Source organism: Verticillium nonalfalfae (assembly GCF_003724135.2).
Source record: "Verticillium nonalfalfae strain VnAa140/NRRL 66861 chromosome Unknown scaffold_44, whole genome shotgun sequence".
Taxonomy (NCBI): Eukaryota; Fungi; Ascomycota; class Sordariomycetes; order Glomerellales; family Plectosphaerellaceae; genus Verticillium; species Verticillium nonalfalfae.
This window is the reverse complement of record NW_021167269.1, coordinates 170,507-188,711: the sequence shown is the minus strand read 5'-3', so window position 1 is coordinate 188,711 and position 18,205 is coordinate 170,507. Positions and strand designations below refer to the sequence as shown.

The 18,205-nt window shown below is 52.7% G+C and overlaps 5 protein-coding genes across 5 annotated transcripts; 1 reads left to right on the top strand and 4 right to left on the bottom strand.

Annotated features, from left to right (window-relative positions):
* Window positions 1-104: 104 nt before the first annotated feature.
* MIC13 (MICOS complex subunit mic13) lies at window positions 105-665 on the bottom strand (the record flags this gene model as incomplete). Its single annotated transcript, XM_028640492.1, has 1 exon — window positions 105-665. One exon carries the CDS (start codon window positions 663-665, stop codon window positions 105-107), a length of 561 nt encoding a protein of 186 aa, XP_028495360.1.
* A 3,147-nt stretch (window positions 666-3,812) lies between these two features.
* On the top strand, window positions 3,813-4,906 carry D7B24_006359 (uncharacterized protein; the record flags this gene model as incomplete). The annotated part of the gene is made up of 2 exons (XM_028640491.1): window positions 3,813-4,295; window positions 4,373-4,906. The coding sequence occupies 2 exons, from the start codon at window positions 3,813-3,815 to the stop codon at window positions 4,904-4,906; spliced, it is 1,017 nt and encodes a 338-aa protein (XP_028495359.1).
* A 456-nt stretch (window positions 4,907-5,362) lies between these two features.
* SLA1 (cytoskeletal protein binding protein) lies at window positions 5,363-8,915 on the bottom strand (the record flags this gene model as incomplete). Its single annotated transcript, XM_028640490.1, has 4 exons — window positions 5,363-5,388; window positions 5,443-7,248; window positions 7,420-8,659; window positions 8,742-8,915. The coding sequence occupies 4 exons, from the start codon at window positions 8,913-8,915 to the stop codon at window positions 5,363-5,365; spliced, it is 3,246 nt and encodes a 1,081-aa protein (XP_028495358.1).
* Window positions 8,916-9,476: 561 nt separating this feature from the next.
* On the bottom strand, window positions 9,477-15,531 carry AMD1_2 (AMP deaminase; the record flags this gene model as incomplete). The annotated part of the gene is made up of 10 exons (XM_028640489.1): window positions 9,477-9,539; window positions 10,307-10,556; window positions 10,609-11,729; window positions 11,796-13,282; window positions 14,022-14,041; window positions 14,306-14,682; window positions 14,756-15,099; window positions 15,162-15,178; window positions 15,235-15,260; window positions 15,334-15,531. The coding sequence occupies 10 exons, from the start codon at window positions 15,529-15,531 to the stop codon at window positions 9,477-9,479; spliced, it is 3,903 nt and encodes a 1,300-aa protein (XP_028495357.1).
* Window positions 15,532-16,393: 862 nt separating this feature from the next.
* CDC55 (protein phosphatase 2A regulatory subunit cdc55) lies at window positions 16,394-18,205 on the bottom strand (the record flags this gene model as incomplete). The annotated part of the gene is made up of 6 exons (XM_028640488.1): window positions 16,394-16,417; window positions 16,498-17,084; window positions 17,152-17,803; window positions 17,864-17,961; window positions 18,038-18,078; window positions 18,162-18,205. 6 exons carry the CDS (start codon window positions 18,203-18,205, stop codon window positions 16,394-16,396), a joined length of 1,446 nt encoding a protein of 481 aa, XP_028495356.1.

The window sequence follows — 18,205 nt, the reverse complement described above, 5'->3', positions numbered from 1 at the left end:
GTGCAACCAGACAAACTCGTGTTATTTCAAGACCATGCTGCCTCCCATATTGAGGAACAAACCTGGGAGAAGACCTGAGAGGAGAGCAACGATACAAGTACAATCTATACCTCGACCCGCTCCATACTTGGGTTCCACACGCGCTCTGCCCTCCGCATCAGTTCTTCATACACTGTCCAGGCTAGAGCAGAACTCAGCGCCTTCCTGCTCATTCGCAGGGCGAGGCCATCGAATAGAGATCTTACGCCTTCCTCCGCGAGCATCTTGCGACATGCTCGGTACATGTTAGGATACGCCTGTGGCTGCAACTGGATTCGCGTTTTGATTGCGTCGAAAGGATTCGAGACGGCCGAGCACGCCGCTCCGGCGAGGATGGCAGAAGTAAAATTAATGGTGCCTGCTTGCGACATCTTAAGCGATGCATTTCCATCGTGACCGACAACCGCTTGCTGTGGGACGACTAGACTGCTCATGCGCTTTTTAAGCAGTTCGTAGAAGAGAACGTACATCCCTGCGTAGGGCGCATCGCGGACAGCCGTAGCGCCGAAGCCCGAGAAGAAGCCACGAAGACCGTTCGCGATGTATATGTCTTTCGAGGCGCCTAAGATGGATTGGTAAGAATACATGCTCGACTCGTATCGAACCTTAATGACAGTCAACGGCATGAGTGCGAAGCCGGCAAAGGTCCTAGCGACGGCCCCGGCAACAAGGTTGGCGGAATTTGAAAGTCGAGGGAGGGATGATGAATGGGATGTGCATGGGGCAGCATGTCCCAGAAGATTTGACTTGGAAACATGTTCGCGGATAGCATTGAGAGAGGTGAAGTAGAGAGCAGAGCCGAAGCCTGTCCGCAAAGCAGAAGGGACTGTGCCTCGCCAAAGTGTTCGTAGCTTGTCTGGAGATGCTGCTACCTCACTCAAGGAGGAGGACAGTGACCGATGACCCGACTGTTGAACTCGGGTCTTCAGCAGGTCCAAGGGTTGGAGGAGCACCGCCGAGCAAACGCCGGACCCCAGGCCCGCTGCAAAGTGAAAGGCTGACGAATCTGCATCAGCCGGGCGCGAGGACCATCGGGAACTGTAGCTCACAGGATTTTGATCTGGCGCTCCCATTGTGGGCCATTGGAACTCCACGGGGAAATACGAGCGTGTGAATAGAGGTTTGCTTTGAGACTGGGGCCGGTGTTGGGAACCAAGAAGCCAGGCTGTCCCGCGTGATCTGACAGCAATGGTCGTGGGCTAGGCAAGAGGGGTTAGAGCGTAGACGAGATGTTGGGCCATCATGCGGTGTGGTTGACACGATAACGGTTGAGCATGGGAGATACTATTGTTGTTGGAAATGTGAGTAGGAACGCACGGTAGGCGTGCTGATCCATGACGGTAGAGATTACACAATCCCGATGGTTTGGGCGGAGCCGCCGGAGTTGTTCCGGACCACGGGGCCGGGTTAGCAAGATGTAGGTACGTACCGTATGGACCAGTCAAATGGAACCAGGCACGCACGGCGCTCCCCGTTCTATCTCGTTCATCTACTATTAGGTAAGCAAGCATTACTGCCTGATGAGCCTTACCCAGGGTCTACTACTACCATGATCCGATTGACTTTATTGTCTGACTGTACCATACCAGGTATCTAGGTACCTAGGTCAGGTATGTCAGCATATCTACGGTACCTTAGGTAGGTATCGTAGATATCTGAACCTTACTCAGCTGAAGTATGGGTGGAACTACGCTCGAGCAGTGCGATACCCTCATGGGGATGCATGGCGGAAAGGAGACAAGTCGAACACTGCAATATTTGTAGGGCGCAGCCGAGACGCACGCGCGCTGGGTGAACAGCATGGGGGGTCAAAGGACCCTAAATGTGGTTTCCGTATCTGTCGTACGCGACATTCATGTGCCTCTAATCGCAGTACCCTTATAGTCCCCGATAATTGAGTCCAGCCGTCCCGCTAGCAATCGATGTCTCTTTACGACATCAACCCACTCGGTACTTCCGGCATCTTCTAGTGCAACCTGGTATTCTCCGGTCCTTATTCCGGGCAGAAGCATGCTGAAATCGCCCCCGAGTCGGCCCATGCTACCAGAACAGTATAGTACTTGTGTAAGGATGCTGTCTCTGGCAGCTTGGTCTTTGACAGCGGGAAGATATTCGTGCAGTGTCTCAAGCAGCTTTTCGATTAACTGAAGGGGGAAAGCAGAGAGGACCGAAGGCAGGGGTTGCAGAGGATCACTCGCAGGCTGGTCTGGCAAGATTGCTGGTGAACCGAATATGCTTTTGAACATCGATACAATGCTGAAGCTTTGCTCGCGGAATATCTCGACATAGCGCTTTAGGAATCGTTCTGTTTGCTGACCGCCAGACCAGCTCTGTACGTTATGCGAGCTAGACTGCCTAGCCTTTTCCTCGTTAGCCAACTCCTGAAGTGGAAGCAGCGCGTCGAGAGTGGTTGCTAGGGTTGCGAGGCGGCAACGAAGAAACAGAAATGACAAGGTTCGCTCCTGGATGTCGCGTCCGGTGCTTGAATCGCCATCAAAATCAGGAAGGACTCTCCTAAGCCAGCTCACAGTCCGCAAAGCCGTGGCTAGTTTAAGGCCGGGGGCCTTTAGTGTAGCAATGAGATCCGCTGTGAGGCGGTCTATCGCTTCGCTCGCCTGGCAGTAGACGGATGCAATCAAAGGAGACTCAGGATGCAGCAGATTCAGTCGTCTGATATGGCCGTTCAAGTCAAGAGCAGTGGCATAGTTCGGCGGTACCGCTGTGATGGCCGAGGAAAGCAATGCGGGGAGCTCTAGGACGTCAACAAGTCGTTCAACATTATCGAGCAGTAAAAGGGCGCGGCGTCTTCGAAGCAAATTGTTGTTATCGCTGGCTTTGCTATACGTTGAGGAGAAATGAAGGGCTTCAAAGTCGACTTTCGGGATGGCGTTTTGCAGCTGTGTTGTGCCCTTCATAAGCCTTGGGAGCGCTCTTTCCAGAGTGGCATGGCAGCTCGCCGAGTCAACCACTGTCTTGTGGGATCTTTTCGATATGTCTTGAAGGGAGAGTAGCAGCGAGTGGGATGAGTGGGCTAAACTCTGCGGCTCTGCAGACAACAGTGATGCTTGGGACTGTTCGGCCAAGTGATCAAGGTATTGGAGTTTGGTTGCCAGGGCTGTGAGATCGTTGGCGCGACTGGAGTGAGCCTGAGGATCAGTACGCTCAGCGTCCAAGAGGTCCAGAAGAAGATCAGCCATGCTAAGTGAACGCGATCACCAAACCCAAACTCGACCAATCTGTTCAGACGGGTTGTTGAGGGAGTTGCATGAGGATCAGTAGAGGCCAGGTCGAGCGAGGGTCTCTTGATAGACCCCTCTGATCAGCCAATCAGGCGGAGCGACCTCGTGTTCCTGGACACGCCACAGACTCCACATGGGTGGATCATCTGGACAAGCATGATGCGGTGTGAGGCGCTGTGGTCCGAGGTGGGGCGACGAGGGTCCAGGCACCAGGAAGCTCAACAATACTTGATTGTGAGGGGGTAGGCAAGGTGCTTCTTGATCACGCTGTGTTTGCGACAAACCTGGCAGGAGGCGTTGGACCTCAGCTGACTTCGACATCGCCAATGCTGCAAAAGCCTTCAATCGCAGCATCCATTTATAAACCGATAGCCACCCACGATCATGGGCTCTTGATCGCGAAACCAGAAATATCCACCGCTCGCTGGCCATCTCCCAGTCTTTCTGGCACGACACTTGAACAGCATCTACAGGCAACGCCCACCACAGCTCGCAAGGAAGCATAACGGCCCGACCATACTGCGACTTGCCAAGATGAAGGATCCATTCCCTCTGGAACCGTTGCCATGGCTTTCGAAAGCAGTACAGCCCTGGGCTGATTACTTGTCGCTGCCCTCACTGCCTCTCCATATCCACGAAGTCCTTATTGCATGTCTTCTATACTCTGTCATTTACTGGCCGATTTCGCCTTTGCTCTCCAATCTACTAGTTGGGGAGCGCTACAGAAGCTTGCCTAGGAAGCGCCGCGTGAATTGGGATGCACATGTTGTGTCCTTTTTCCAGAGTACGTTGATCAACGGGCTTGCGCTTTGGATCATGTTCGTCGACGAGGAACGTCGTGAAATGGATTGGCAGGCACGTATTTGGGGCTACACTGGTGCCGTTGGCATGATCCAGGCTTTGGCTGCCGGCTACTTTCTATGGGATTTGGTTGTCACCAGTTTGAACATGGACGTTTTCGGTCCTGGCACTCTTGCCCATGCCGTCAGTGCCCTGCTCGTCTACTCTTTTGGCTTCGTGAGTCGCGCCACCCACCTCTTTCTCTTCAGGAAAGCTCGCTCTCGAGCGGCAAGCTGACCGAGTCTTGTCTATAGCGTCCCTTCGTCAACTACTACGCCCCCGTCTTCATCCTGTGGGAGTTGTCGACGCCCTTCCTCAACATACACTGGTTCTTCGACAAACTTGGCATGACGGGCACAAAGCCTCAACTCTACAATGGTCTTGCACTTTTGTTCACCTTCTTCAGCTGCCGTCTCGTCTACGGAACTTACCAGTCTGTCATGGTCTTTAAAGATATCTGGGCAGCAATGAACACATTTCCTGGACTTGAGCTGCTGAAGGGGGCAAGTAACTTGCCGGGCAGCAATATCCCGTTGTCCGACGCCATGAGATTTTTGACGACCTCATCAACAGTTCCGACGTGGCTGGCAGCAGCGTACCTTATCAGTAACCTAACGTTGAATGGACTCAACTTTTACTGGTTTGTCATGATGATCCGCGCGGTTCGCAAGCGGTTCCAGCCAAGTAGGCCAGTGGGTGGTCAGGAGAAGCAAGCTCAAGCTGTACTGCACGCCGCAGACAGCGCACCAAGTACTGCATCAGTGCGACCACGGAGAAGGAAAGCCTGATCCCAGCATAGGAAGCGTGTTTCCAATGTCAGGAAGACGACGTGTTGCTAGATGGGACGATCTAGTGAAGTCGCTGTATGAGCGGGGCAGGTATTATTTGAACAAGCAGGTTCAGGCATGCTCAGGTGTTTCTTGAGTTGAGAGCGCCCCAACATCCACATTGCTCTCAATACTGGTGCGGAGACCTTGTCACGTGAGAGGTGGGATACATTGGCCGGATGCTTTTTTCTAGCAGTCGTATTTATTAAATAGAGCGAAGCAAAACACATTGGAAACGCGAGGCCTCCTTTGCAATATCTCGGACCATCTCGGCGACCAGAATATCTACATCAAGGCTGTGATCAAAACCAACCATAACGGCCGATTGACGTGTTCATGTTCGTGCGGTGGTCAGGCACATGCTCCAGTTGGGACATAACCAAAAGAGTACAAACGGCGACTAGACAAAAACCTGCTTTAAAAGCCGAATGGGTTGTTAGGCGCTGTGAAGAGTCAGTTTCTGCTTTGAGGAGGATGGGAAGCGGGGGCTAACATACTGGCTTGAGACAGGTTTGCTCGTCGACCTGTGGGCTGGGGCGCGAGCCTCTTGGCCTCCCCCGTGACTCCGAATCGCACAGGAGGAGCAGGCCCTGTCTGTTGAGGTTGAAGAGGCTGTGTCTGTGCCGCACTACCATTACCAGTGAAGCCGGCTGGTTGGGGCTGGAAAGGAGGCAGGCCAGTACGCTGTGGTTCCAAGGCTGGTGGCAAGAAACTGTTAATGGTACCCGTAGGCTGCGGGTTGAAGGGCTGCGCCTGCGGATATGGTCCAACATAGCCCGTCGCCTGAGGCTGCATAGGAGAGAATTGGGGTTGACGGTTGATGCCGCCAAAGGGACCGGTAGCCTGTGGCGGAATCGTGCCCGTCATTCCAGCTGACACGAACTGGGACGCCGGTTGTACTCCAGCATTCGGGAACGCGAGCTGGTGCTGACCACTGTACGCAGGCATTGGAAACTGCTGCATCTGTTGGATCTGCTGCTGTTGGATCTGCTGCTGCTGCTGCTGCTGCTGCTGGATCTGCTGCTGTTGAAGAAATTGCTGTTGAAGTCGTGCCTGAGTTACCTCATCCAAACTCTGGCCAGGAGGAGCGACCCGTGTCTGATAGTTCAGACCCGTCATTTGGGGGGCCAGTGCTGGAGGCGCGAATCCGCTGTTCTGCGCCGACTGAGGAGCTGACAATGGGCGGGCTGGTGGTGGAGGCACAAGAGAGCTTTGGGTGGGCGAGGCCTGGGGAAGAGCAGGACGCAGACGCTGCGCAGCCTGTTGTTGAGCTTGCTGAGTGTTTTGCATGTTGGCAGGTGCAAAGAAAGCAGGCGTGGCACCAGTCGGCTGTGGGCTTACCGCTGGCGGTTGTGTGGCAGGACTGGACCCTGATGTTTGGCTCGACAGTGGCTTTGTTGGTTCTAGAGGCGCCGTAAGGAGAGAGAGCTCTTGCATGGACCCTGTCAGCGCTGGCGTCGGCTTCGTCGGCTCCGCTTGCACCTTCTTGGGCTCCTCGGCCGATTTGCCAGGCCTGACATCCCAAGCATCATCATCGAACCCCCCCTTGGACTGGTCGCCGTTCCCATCCCGAGTCTGCACATTTTGAGACTCCGGTGCTTTGTTCTCTGTTCGGGCACCGAATGCTTGTGCATCTACCACGTCGCTCGTCTGGACAGCAGGTGCAGGCCTGCCCTTCCTGGTATTATTGCGCAAAGCCCCGCCAGGACCCGAGAATAAACCACCTTCACCACCATCATCATCAAAGCCAGCACCATCTTTATTGCGTTTTCCGCGTGAACCTGTCCGGCCAAATCTTGTATCCAGATGACGCATGACTTTGAGGATGTCGCCCTCGCGAAGGCCAAGATTGCGCAGCACCGAGGCGTCAACGTCAGGAAGTATACTCTCGTCCATGGACTCTTTGGCAAATGCCTGTGCATAACGTTCGCATACGCCCACAGCAACGTCGCATGACAGGAAAAACTGAAACCAGTCGTACTCTGGCCTCTGTGGTGGCTGTTCAACAGATGCGCCCGCTCCCAACCTGGCAGTTGAGGCTGCGCCGGATGTGCCACGAGAATCGGGAGTCTTGCTGTTCCTCTTCACACTGGAGAGTGGCTTATCTTCGTCCAATGAGATGCCAGTGACAGCCTCGACGTATTCAAGGTCTTCCAGTGACATTTTGGCGATGGGAACTGCAATCTTGACGCCATTCATCTTGTGCAGATTGATTTTGCCATCCTTCAGGCCGAGAAATTGCGCGTCGACGCTGAAGGACTTTGACCGATCAGTCCAAGTTCGAACCTTGGCTGCGTCGGGTTCTACCAATTGATCAGCAAACACATGTATGACTTGCCGTGGCCTGTGCGACTGACTGGATTTCCTTTGCGTATTCCCTTCACCTCGTCCTGTCTCGCGCTTGCTCCGCTGCCCAGAGTTACTAACACTTTCTCTTGCCGTAAGACTACTGCCGCGTTCAGGCAGTGGCATACCAGGCCCTACCTGTGATTGTGTATCATGTTGGGCAGCTTTCATGGCTTCCTTGGTCAATCGAATCTCTTCCAGACGATTCTGTTCGACTGTGGACAGACCAGCGTTCGAGTTTGATGCCCTAGTTGCTGGCGAGGTTATGCCAGTCGCCTCGATGTAACTGCTCGGCACGACACCTTGACTGCCGTTCTTCAGTCGCCGGACCTGCCACCATTCGTCGCTTTTAGCATCGTCGAGGATGATGACCTCATCGCCAACTGATACTGAAACCTCATCATCCCCCTGTGCAACAAAGTCGTAAAGAACCTGACCCTTCTTCTGAGCCTTGCCAGCATCGGCGAATATTTCCTCGCGCAATCCTTGAGCTCGAACAGCTCCAGCCAGCTCACCGAGAGCGCTCACGATCTCTTCGGCCGTGTCCTTGGCGCCGGCATGAAAATCGACACTTTTGCTCGGCTTGACGAGTTCCAAGAAGACGTGTTTTGTTTCACGCGAATAGTGAACCATCTTTTCTGCTGTCCATTCTTGTGTGGGGCCGTCTTGTGTCCTCTCCGGCGCGATGAGGATGGTTCCAGTTGCTAAATTAATGCCCAGAACAGTTGGCATCTTCTTACGTTTTCCCATGACCGACACCATCTCATTGATGTTATACATATGGAACCCTCCCGACGCGAGATATTGCGCCGGTGGCTGGGCGATATTTGTATCGGATATGCTGGTCTGCCTGCGTGCAGAATCGTGCGGCGGGGGAGAACTGATCTGAGAACGTGGCCTGGTAGGTAGTTCGGGGGACTGAATCCTACCTCCGTCGTCGTCGTCTGCAGCGTGGTATGACGGCGATGTGGGCGACCTTGTCAGCGGCGACGCTGCCGAAGGTGCCGAGCGTCCTTGCATGACCCCTGCCAAGGCAGCAGCTGGGTTGCCATGAGAAGACGGGGGCGAAGAAGAAAAGGCGGCAGCTCGATCGGCAGAATCATGGTCTTCGTCCACTGCGGACGGTGTCGGGCGTACTGGCAAGGACGGAGGCCCTGGAGGTGGCACAGCGGCTGCTTCGGTGGCGCCATCCTGCATTTCGAGATAGTTGGCGGGCGCGAAGCCATATTCGTCGCCGAGGCCAACAAGTATCCAATCCTCATCTGATGCATCGTAGACTAAAAGCGCAGCGTCTTCCGGAAAAGACAATTCTTCGTCAGTTTGACGAGTATACTCGTATACTGCGCGAGCTTTTGCCTGCGGCTGGGCCTGTACAGACGGTTAGCTCGTGTCGAAGTTGTTTGGTTTGTACTCATCTCCATCTTGCCTCTTCCACATAATTGTTCGGTACCAAACCAATCGGTTCATCGCCATCGTCAGTGTTGGCTTTCTTCTTGGCCTTCCACCATCCGTCATCCGAACTTTTGTCCAGGATGTATAGCAAATCACCCTCGCTTATGGCTAGCTCGGCATCTGCCTGCGGCACATAGTCATATAGAGCTCTGCAGACGGCTTGGAACCCCATGTCGTCGGTTCGGGACGTCGAACAGGGATGACCTCAACTCGGGCTTCGCGGCCTCGGTTTGGAGACGGAAGATAGCGGACGTGCTTGCTAAGGGCGACGAAGTACGTAGAAGTATCGGCTGTTCGCAGATAGGCGACTTTTGGTCTCGTGCAGTGTGCTCGTGGTGGTTGCAGAGAATAAACTCGAAACTAAGGCGGTCGATCTGGGAAACAACACGGTCAACAAAACCTGGAAGCACGATCTCAGCACCTGTAGATGGGGGTATACATTGCCTCAAGTAGGAAGCAGTCCACAGGTACACATAGCGTACAAGAGCGGTTGTTTGATCAGCGCATCACTTGGACGTGCTTGCCATGCGAGAAGTTGTAGTCACTGGGCCGAAGGGGGTCCTACATTGAGTATGCGTCAACGACGAGTGGCTCTTGATGTCCAACTGGCCTAGCAGCACGCGTGCATCGAATGAACGGTCACAGAGTGTGTAGAATATTACGGCCGATTGCTTAGTGCGGGGGAGAATGTGTCGCAGAGACAATCGCTCGCTGATGCTGGATGTCTTCTTGTTTATGAGGAAGGTGTCTGGAAGAGGCGCAGACCGCGCGGCAGTGTTCGGTTGATGGCGTCAATCTGTTTGTCACGCGAGAGGGCCATCAGCTAGGGCAGAATAGGAACACCGAAATTCAGGTACGACTTACTGTCAGAACAGGATCTCCGACCAACTTTGAGCCTGTCCTGTGTAGTCTGGCAGGCAGTAGCCAGGTTTAGCAGGCAGGCTGGAGCTGGTGGTTGGCAAGCTGTTGACAAGCCCGACGAGGCGGGACAGGCGGGCTTGGCGGGAATCACCCAATTGGTTCTAGACTTGGGGCCCGAAGATGAACATGTAATAAAGGGGCCGGGGAGGGGGTACCCAAAGCCGACAAGTGATTCAGTTACCTACAAGTAGGAGCGGCGGGCGGGGCCTACCCACTTGCACGTATTTATGCAGGACAATATCCATTTCTACGCCATATGGATACTCATCTAGACAATATTGAATTCAATCCGAGTGCTTCCCGCCCTCTCTGGAACGCATAGGCGAGCACTTTGTAGATGACGTCTTCATCACTCCACTCGCATACATCTTAGTGCAATTTAACATGGCCAACTACATTTACCTGCCACTACCATGCAGTAGGAAAAGCACCCAAACAAATGTATCTTTTTCTTTGATTGGCAACGATGGTGATCTGACACGATAGCCAGGACAAATTTTCCTTGCTCCTCCATAGGTTCCCTAGAGCGAGTACAATTTTGTGGGACCTGCAGTGACACGACACATTAAACAGCAACGCCTCCTGTTCCATTCAAGACCCTTCTGCTGGTCGGAGGCTGTCGCTTCTTGTTCCTCTGCTTACCACACCAGGCAGAATGATTGGTTCTCGACCCGAAATATGAACGTCACTGAAGCTCTCTGTGAGACCTGGCGACTCCGTCATCGACGACATGCGTGTCGGAGTTGCGACAACCGCGCCTTCATGCGCAGCAGGCTCATTCTGGTTGACGTACTGCGGCGTAACTGACGCAGGCTTTGCTGTGTTCTGCCCTTGTGCCTTGCCGCTCGGGTCCGTGTCATGCCGAGCATTGAAGGCTATGTATTGCTGTAACCTATGAGCAATATATTAGTACCTGTTGCATACCTTAGGGCCTTGCAACTTACACGTCTCGCTCCTGCTGCAGCGTTTGGTGACGGAAATCTTCACGGCGGTCGGGAACATTTGTCTTCTCCATCGAATTACCGGCCTTGCCAGGAAGATGGAAGTTTGGACCGAGCCACTGTTCTTTGACAGACTTCTCATATCCACTTTGCTTGACCGAATTCTTGGCCAATTCGCACATGTCTACGGAGCTGAGCTTGTAAATCTGCGCAGCCACCGCATACTCCTCCATGAGAGGCTCCTTAGTGAACGCAAACTGGAGCGGGTCGTCCGTGGATAAGGAGACGTTGAGGCCGCGACGGAAGTACTGGTAGAAAGGGTTTCTCTCGTATGCCAGGAAGAGAGCGTTGTTGCTGAGCGGAGACATAGCGATTCCGATTTGCTCCAGGTAATAGATGTACTGTAACAATGGAACTTTGCGCAGCAAAAGACCGTGACTAATGCTGTGGCAGCAGAGTGCTGCGACGGCAAGATGCTCACTGTCACCCGCCTCACCACAGTGAGGACGCAGTACAAAGGTATTGAATCCTCTGCGCTTGCGTAGTGCGTTCAGTGAGGCCATGTTTGACCACATGTAATACACCCAGTAGCTATAAGGCGGGTTCTGTTTGGAATCCCAGACCTTCGGGACAGGGAACTTCTTGAACAAACGGCGCTCGACTTTGCTCTCGTCGTCAACGCTGTCGAAGCCGATCACCCTCTGCAAGAAGATGTGGAGTTTAGGGTGGCTCGACGGATCCTGGGAAACCTCAAACAGAGGTTGAAACACGTTTTTGACCACCTGTTCAAAGGTGTCCATGAGGCCGGTTGCTTTATACACGTCATACAGACGAGGGATCTGAATCAACCACCGCACATTGTGCGAGAATAGCTTGTTGTCAATGACCCAAGCGGCAAGCTTGTCCCATTCATCGAGCGACCTGCCATATATGGAGATTCGCCACTCAACCATCTGGTACTTGCTTGACTCAAGATCGGCAATGACCTCCTTCGTGATTTCGGCCAGATAGCGGCCGTCGATAAAATTGTCAGTCTTGAGAAAGATTGTTCTCAGCCGCGATTCTCCAATGGGGTTGTACTTCAGATTGAACTTGTCAAATCGATGGAAAGAATCGGTGTGTGCCTGACATCAATTAGTAAGGGACAGGAATGAATCCTTTAACCAGCCACTTCTGCCATGACGACTTACATGCATATCGAGGGTGTCAATGCTGAGATCGTAGGCGGTGAGGTTGATGCTTTCGAAAACCTCAGCCAAGGTGAGATGGCGGTCATCGCGATAAAGTACAACTTCGTCCGGGCACTTCTTCATTTTACTCTTGATAAAGCGCAAGAGATGTTTCTGGTTCATACAGGCGGAGTGATGAACGTGTGTATCAACCTTGCGGACGTTGTAAAAGTCTCGATGCGGCACCTTCTTGCTGTCTGCTGTCTCCTGGTACTCGTTCAACAAGGCGTATAGGTTGAACTTGGCTTCTAGGTATTGAAGACGTCGAAATGCAAAGCTTTTGCTTGGCCCGTCCGATGAAAGGCTGAGAATTTGATCAAGGTTCATGTAGAACTCACGGATGGTAGGAACTTGTACCAGAGGTTGACCATTGGCTTCTTCATCCTTGTTGTCGAAAACTTGATAGACACCGCTATCATCAAGTTTGAAGGTCATCTCTGTGACGCCAGGAACTGGCAGCAGCTCTTCTGGTACGAAGTCCTCGCCAACATTCTGTCCAGGCTTTCTCTTCCTGCTTGATCGTTTGAGAGTGTGGTCGATGTCAGGGTCAGCTGACCCAGGGACTTGACTGCCCGTGGCGGCTGCTGGTAGCACCATACTGCTTTGCAGGCTGTTCACTGCACTGTTGCCAGACGTGGCAAGCCCCGCGCTGGTCCCATGTTGATGAGCCCAGGCTGGCTCAGGGGGTGGTGGGTAGATCTCCCAGTCATCTTGATCCTTAGGGTTATCGTCAGGACCTTGAAGAGAGAGTTCGATATATTTCCGTCTCATGTCCAATATGTCTTGTATGTCCTTCGATATGGAGCTGAGCTCAGATGTGATGTGGGGTTCAGTGTCAGAGAAGGCGCCCAGGGCCGCATTGGATTCATTGCCGGCAGTGGGACGGGGCGTCTCCTCCAGGATCTGTGCCTGATCTTGTAGAGGTGCTTTGCCCGAATGGACAGGAAACACATCGCCCCGAGAAGGGCTCTGACCTTCGTACTCTAATTTGGCGACAGACTGCATGATAGAGCCTAGAGCTGGCTCTCCGAGTCTATGATCAATGCGTGGAGGTTGGCTGGTGTGGTCGTAAGCCTCATGACCGGTAACCATAGGGCTGCCGCTAATGCTCTTTTGACCGATTTGACTTCTCTGGTAGAACAATTTGGCATCCGTCTGACTCAACTGACGCTCAGCGACAGGGTCATAGTAAGTAGTGCGCGTGGGCAGGTCACGCGGAAGCATGCCTTCCTGCAGATCTCCATTCGCCGGACTCTCGTCGAAATGCGCGTGGGAGGAATCGCCACCTCTCACCGCCCCATCAGGTTCCTCTGTGTCTGAATCACCATCGACACCCTGCGCTACCGCCTGGCCCTCTTCATCAGATTCTACACCGGGGTTGGGGAAAGATGAGCCCCGCTTGGGCGACGATAGGCCAACGATGTGGTCTTTGAGGGAGACGATTACGTCTGAAAGAGGGGTCAGTCAAATTTGCGCTCTAGGAAGTCCGCAGGCAGCGAGACGGGTGAGGGGACTTACTAGTTATGATGGAACCGGTTCCGTATTGAGTAGATGCGTGGAGGATCGAACAGGGAAGGAGAAGTTCTTACCAGCCATAGTGATAAACCTACTCGGGCACGCAGCTCTCACCGTCGTATACTTTTTGGTAGGACCGACCTTTTTGAGCGTTTGATGACTTGATCGAAAGAAATGTATGAGCTGGGGTCAAAAGCAGGTACGCCGTCGCATGGGCGCGCCAGAGTATATAGCCCTGATATAAAGCAGACAAGCTGGTGGACCTGAAGGACCCTGTGATTGAGTCAGGCAGCCTAACTACGAGCGTCCCACTCTGAGGCATTGCTGAAATCGATCTGGTAGTGTCTGAGCTTTGACCAACGGCGGCGTCCGCCGATACCCCCTAAGTATATATAGCGCTTCTCTTAAACGCATAATATCAAATCATTTTCTCGGTAGCTGCACTCCTTACCGAAATCATGGAGTTTCGAGTCGTACAAGCCATTAACATTGGTGAGAGCAAGAATAGACTCTTTTACGGGGGTATGTTTTAACTGGACAAGCCTCCAGAGAACCAAACCTAGGTACTCAAAACTAATTGCTTGGCCCTTGAGCCTGACTCACCTCAGTACAGCACCATTTCAGGCCACGTTTGTAACAACCACAATATGGACAATATGCCATTCGTCTGACCTCGGGGCTCATTATGTGACCTGAAGCTGGGTGAGCTTGTCTATTTCATATCGGGGTCTTGCTTCGGCTGCGTTCGCGTTGGCTTCTTTTTGGAATCAAGCGAGTATAAGCCTCCAGCCCCAAACACCACTACAGCCCCTACCAACGTTCCAGTGGCAAGGGTGTTCCCAAATAACCAGATGCTCAACAACAAACTGACCAGCTTCCGTATATTGAGGACAATTGTAACAGTCAAGGCGGACGAGGCTGCCGCCAGAAGATTGACGCCTCGAATGCATGCGTACTGCGTTAGAACATTGATAGCAAGGTAGGCAAGCTGGCTGGGTACTTGGATTCCGCTCAGATAAACAGAAGTTCCGTCGACAGATGGTTCGGACTTGCCAGCCGCCCACGGTGTGAGTGAGAGGGGAGTGCTGTTGGCCAGCCTTCCATACTGTCTCACAAGAGAAGGCAGGAAGGGCAAGAAGAGCGGCAGAGATAACAGGTGAGAGTAGAAGAGGTTCTCCTTCCAATGAGGGCCATACTTCTTGTACGTCTCTTCTGTGTAGAGACCCATGATTGCAGACAGGATTTGAGCCACGAAAAGAATGACGAGGCCAGTCCCGAATGTTGGCTTAGCTTCTCGTGCCTCAGCACTAGCCTCAGTTGATTCTGTTGTGTTCTATCGGAGGCAAAAAATCATTAACAACTGTGATACAGGCCACATCACTCGTTGGTCGTGGATGAATTGTTACCTTTGTTTGTGAATCTGACCAGGCCGCGGTAATAACCCCCACGGTCAACAGGAGCACGGCGACAATTTGTATGCGCGAATATCGCTTGCCGTACAAAGATCCTGCCACCATAGTAGTGATACTTCCGCCAGATCGGAGGATAATGTGAACAGGGACTGATATGTCGTAGCTGAACGCATGGTTGTTCAACACATTGATGCTGAAGAAGAGTAAAATATTCACCATCCAACGGCGGAGAGGAACTTTGTTTGGCCGAATGAATAATGGTGGTCGCGAGCGATCAAGTTGTGAGATGTACCCAGTAACAGCTACGAACAAGAACTGCACGAATGTCAAGAGCGTGCCTGGTTGATAGATGTCAGATATGGACTGTGATCGTGACGAGATGGTTTCGTGGAGGGCATACCGCTCGAAGGCTCAACTCTAATGGCATCAAAGGTTAGTGTTTGCAAATGGCAATTGATAAGCTACAAACTGACTTGATAATGGCTTCAAGAGCGTAAACCTACACATCGTTAAGATCAGCCTGATGCGCTTCGCCAATCGAGCATAATGGTGCAACGGAACAAGCTACGCACATTAGAACAGCAGCCACCAAAGATCAAACCAAGCATGACCCCAATTGCAAGCCATTGTGGGAGAGCATCGACAGCCAAGCGTCTTGCGAGCGTTGCGGGCCCCTGCGACAATGCCTGCATGTCACGCTCGCCGTGTTGTTTCTCGTAGTCGATGTGGTCAGTGTCGGCCGTTTCGTTTGCTGTATTCAGGGGTTGCATAGCGCCTGTTTGTCGAGTAGTCGATTGGGCCTTCTCCGTGACAGGTGTTTCGTGGGTGCCCCGCGGCGGACCACGTCTTCTGCTTGTCGAGCTTGCAGTCATCGAGATGGTCTCGCCCTACAACGCAGTCGGGACATGAAAGGAAAGTTGACCGTGGGAGCGAACGATGCAGAGAGGATGCTAGGATGACCAATGAGGGGCGACGGACCAGCGCTGGGGGCTCAGTTTCTGGAGACAGAGGTGTCCCGTTAATCCGCACGACGCCTTAGTGAGTAACTGGTCGGCAGGCGGTAACGTGTCGCCCCACCATAATACCCCATTCTAACCAAGTTGAGTATTTGTAGGGGACTCATTAGGAGCCCGGAACAGGGGTTAAGACACAGTGATTCCAACATACCCATACGGCTCACATCTACCTAGATAATTACACAGAAACCACAGACAATGCACAGAAACTGGAGAGTTGTTCTTGTCATGAACTTCGCTTTAGGCCTATTCGCTATCAAGTCGCTACTGAGGGGCGGAAGAGAGAGCACCTCGGTAAGCATGCTCACTAGGTGTGCACGGCTGTATCTGGCAGACGTGTCTTCACAGCCCGGCCCCCCTCTCTTCATCTACTTGACCCTGTGTCTGCCAATATAGCTTGTATCATATGAATACAGCCGAAACGGAAGAACCATGTTCGTCCGCTGACGGTGCACACATTCTTTCAGCTAAGGTTGTGCTCACAATGCCAAGACCCATGCAGCATGATCTATTAGCTGTCGGGAGATCGACGGCATCTGGACCACGGACACTGACAGCATGCGCCACATGATGCGGCCCAGCACGGATAGCCTTTCGACGATGCAATTCGTATAGCTTACAGGGCCGAAAAGACGAAGAGCTTCAGGTCACGAGTTAGTATGTCTTCGAAAGAAGCTGGGACCCCCGAAAGCAAAACTCAACAAGGGCAAGTCAACTTACATTGTTCGTTGCTGCGATGGCAATACTATCCTCGAAAGGATGCCAGCTCATATGCAGAATTTTCTTGTTGAAGTCGATTTGGTCAGCATCCGTCTCCTTACGCATTCTCTGACCCTGGGCCCCAGCAGCTGGGCTACCAGCACGCGATCCGCTCTTTTTCCCGTTTGTCGACGTAGGGCTGGTTGCTGCGTTAATCGGTGTTGGCACGCCAACCTTCTTCGCTTTGAAGGCTGACTTGTCGGCCTGCAACACGACTTCAACCTCCTTCTCGGGATCCGTAGGGTAGATCATAAAGTTGTTGTTGTAACTGCCTGTCATTACATTCTTGGCATCGCCAGAAAAGACGACCTCAAACTTGTCGAAAATGCTGTCATTTTCATATGTGTCGCAAAGGCGAGGTCGCAGGTGTTCGTGGATCGGAATTGTCTTCACAGGTTGTCGTTCCATGTTTATGTCCCAGATCTTGACTGTCAGATAGTCGCGTGAAAGGATGTAGCGTCCGTCGAAGGAGAATCGCACATCCGAGATGGATGAGATAATCTCGGAGAAGAACGACCTAGATGAAGGATCCTCTTCTTGCTCAAACACTACGAAGCAGAACTCAAGTTAGCTACCGCAGTGATACTAGAATGCAGGAGTAAACGTTAAACGTACACTTTGCATGCTGGTCGCACAAGGCACTTTCGCGCATGTCAGCCAGCTTGATAGTGCCTTTCGAGCTCGCATACATGAACCAGTTGCAGCTCTGGGGGTGGAACTCGGCGGCAGTGATGACCTCCGTAAGCTCTTCCATGTTTGCGGGCTTGATGTCGACAATGTTAAAACTTTGGTCCTGGATATTGAGATTCCAAAGGTTGATGCGAAGATCATCGCTGCTGATGAAGGTTTCGCCGTCGCTGTTCACCGATATGCTGTTGATGTGATACGCGTGAGCGTTGGCGTATGTCCGTCGCGGCACGGCTGCGACGACAGTATCATGGTGGGTGAGGCGGGGCAGTTTGAGGTCAGTTGCGTTTCTGAACTGAGATGGAGGCGGCGCTCTGGGTGCGCCGCCGCCGCCGGCGACATTGCTTGGGGTGAGGTCGTGCGACAAGTTGTTCTCCGCGACAACCTTTAGTGACTTTTCGAAGACTTTCCATAGCTTGATAGTCTTGTCATTGGTCGACAGAAGATAATGGGATGCATTTTGTCGACGACACCATTTGATCTTGTTGATCTTCTCTTCGATCTCCAGGGACTTGAGATAGTCGAACTCGGGTTCGTGGGACTGGAACTCTGTGTGGAACTTGTATTCGCATGTCTTCTTCTAGAAGAAGGGGTGTCAATAAGAACGCGATCACCTAATTTGCATGTGTTGGCCACTTACTGTCTCATTCCGTTCGAAAAGTACAACACGTCCACCCTTGTCTCCCGTTGCTAGGTAGTTGCCGGTATGGTCGAATTCGACGGTGGAGATGATATCGGCTGCAAGGAGTCAGTCGTCAGACTTCCACGACATTGGAAAGGGTTGTGCTCTAGTATCATGTGGGGATCGACTCACCTTCAGTAATATCTTCCACATCGCCTTTGTCGCCGAAGCACCTGTCAAGTGCTGGTCAGCTCAATCCCAGGACGTTTCCCGCACACGACAGGCAGATGGGCAAGAAGAAGAGAGGGCGTCATACTGCGTGAACTTCCATGTCGGAGAGTTCGTATCGCTGTCTACCAT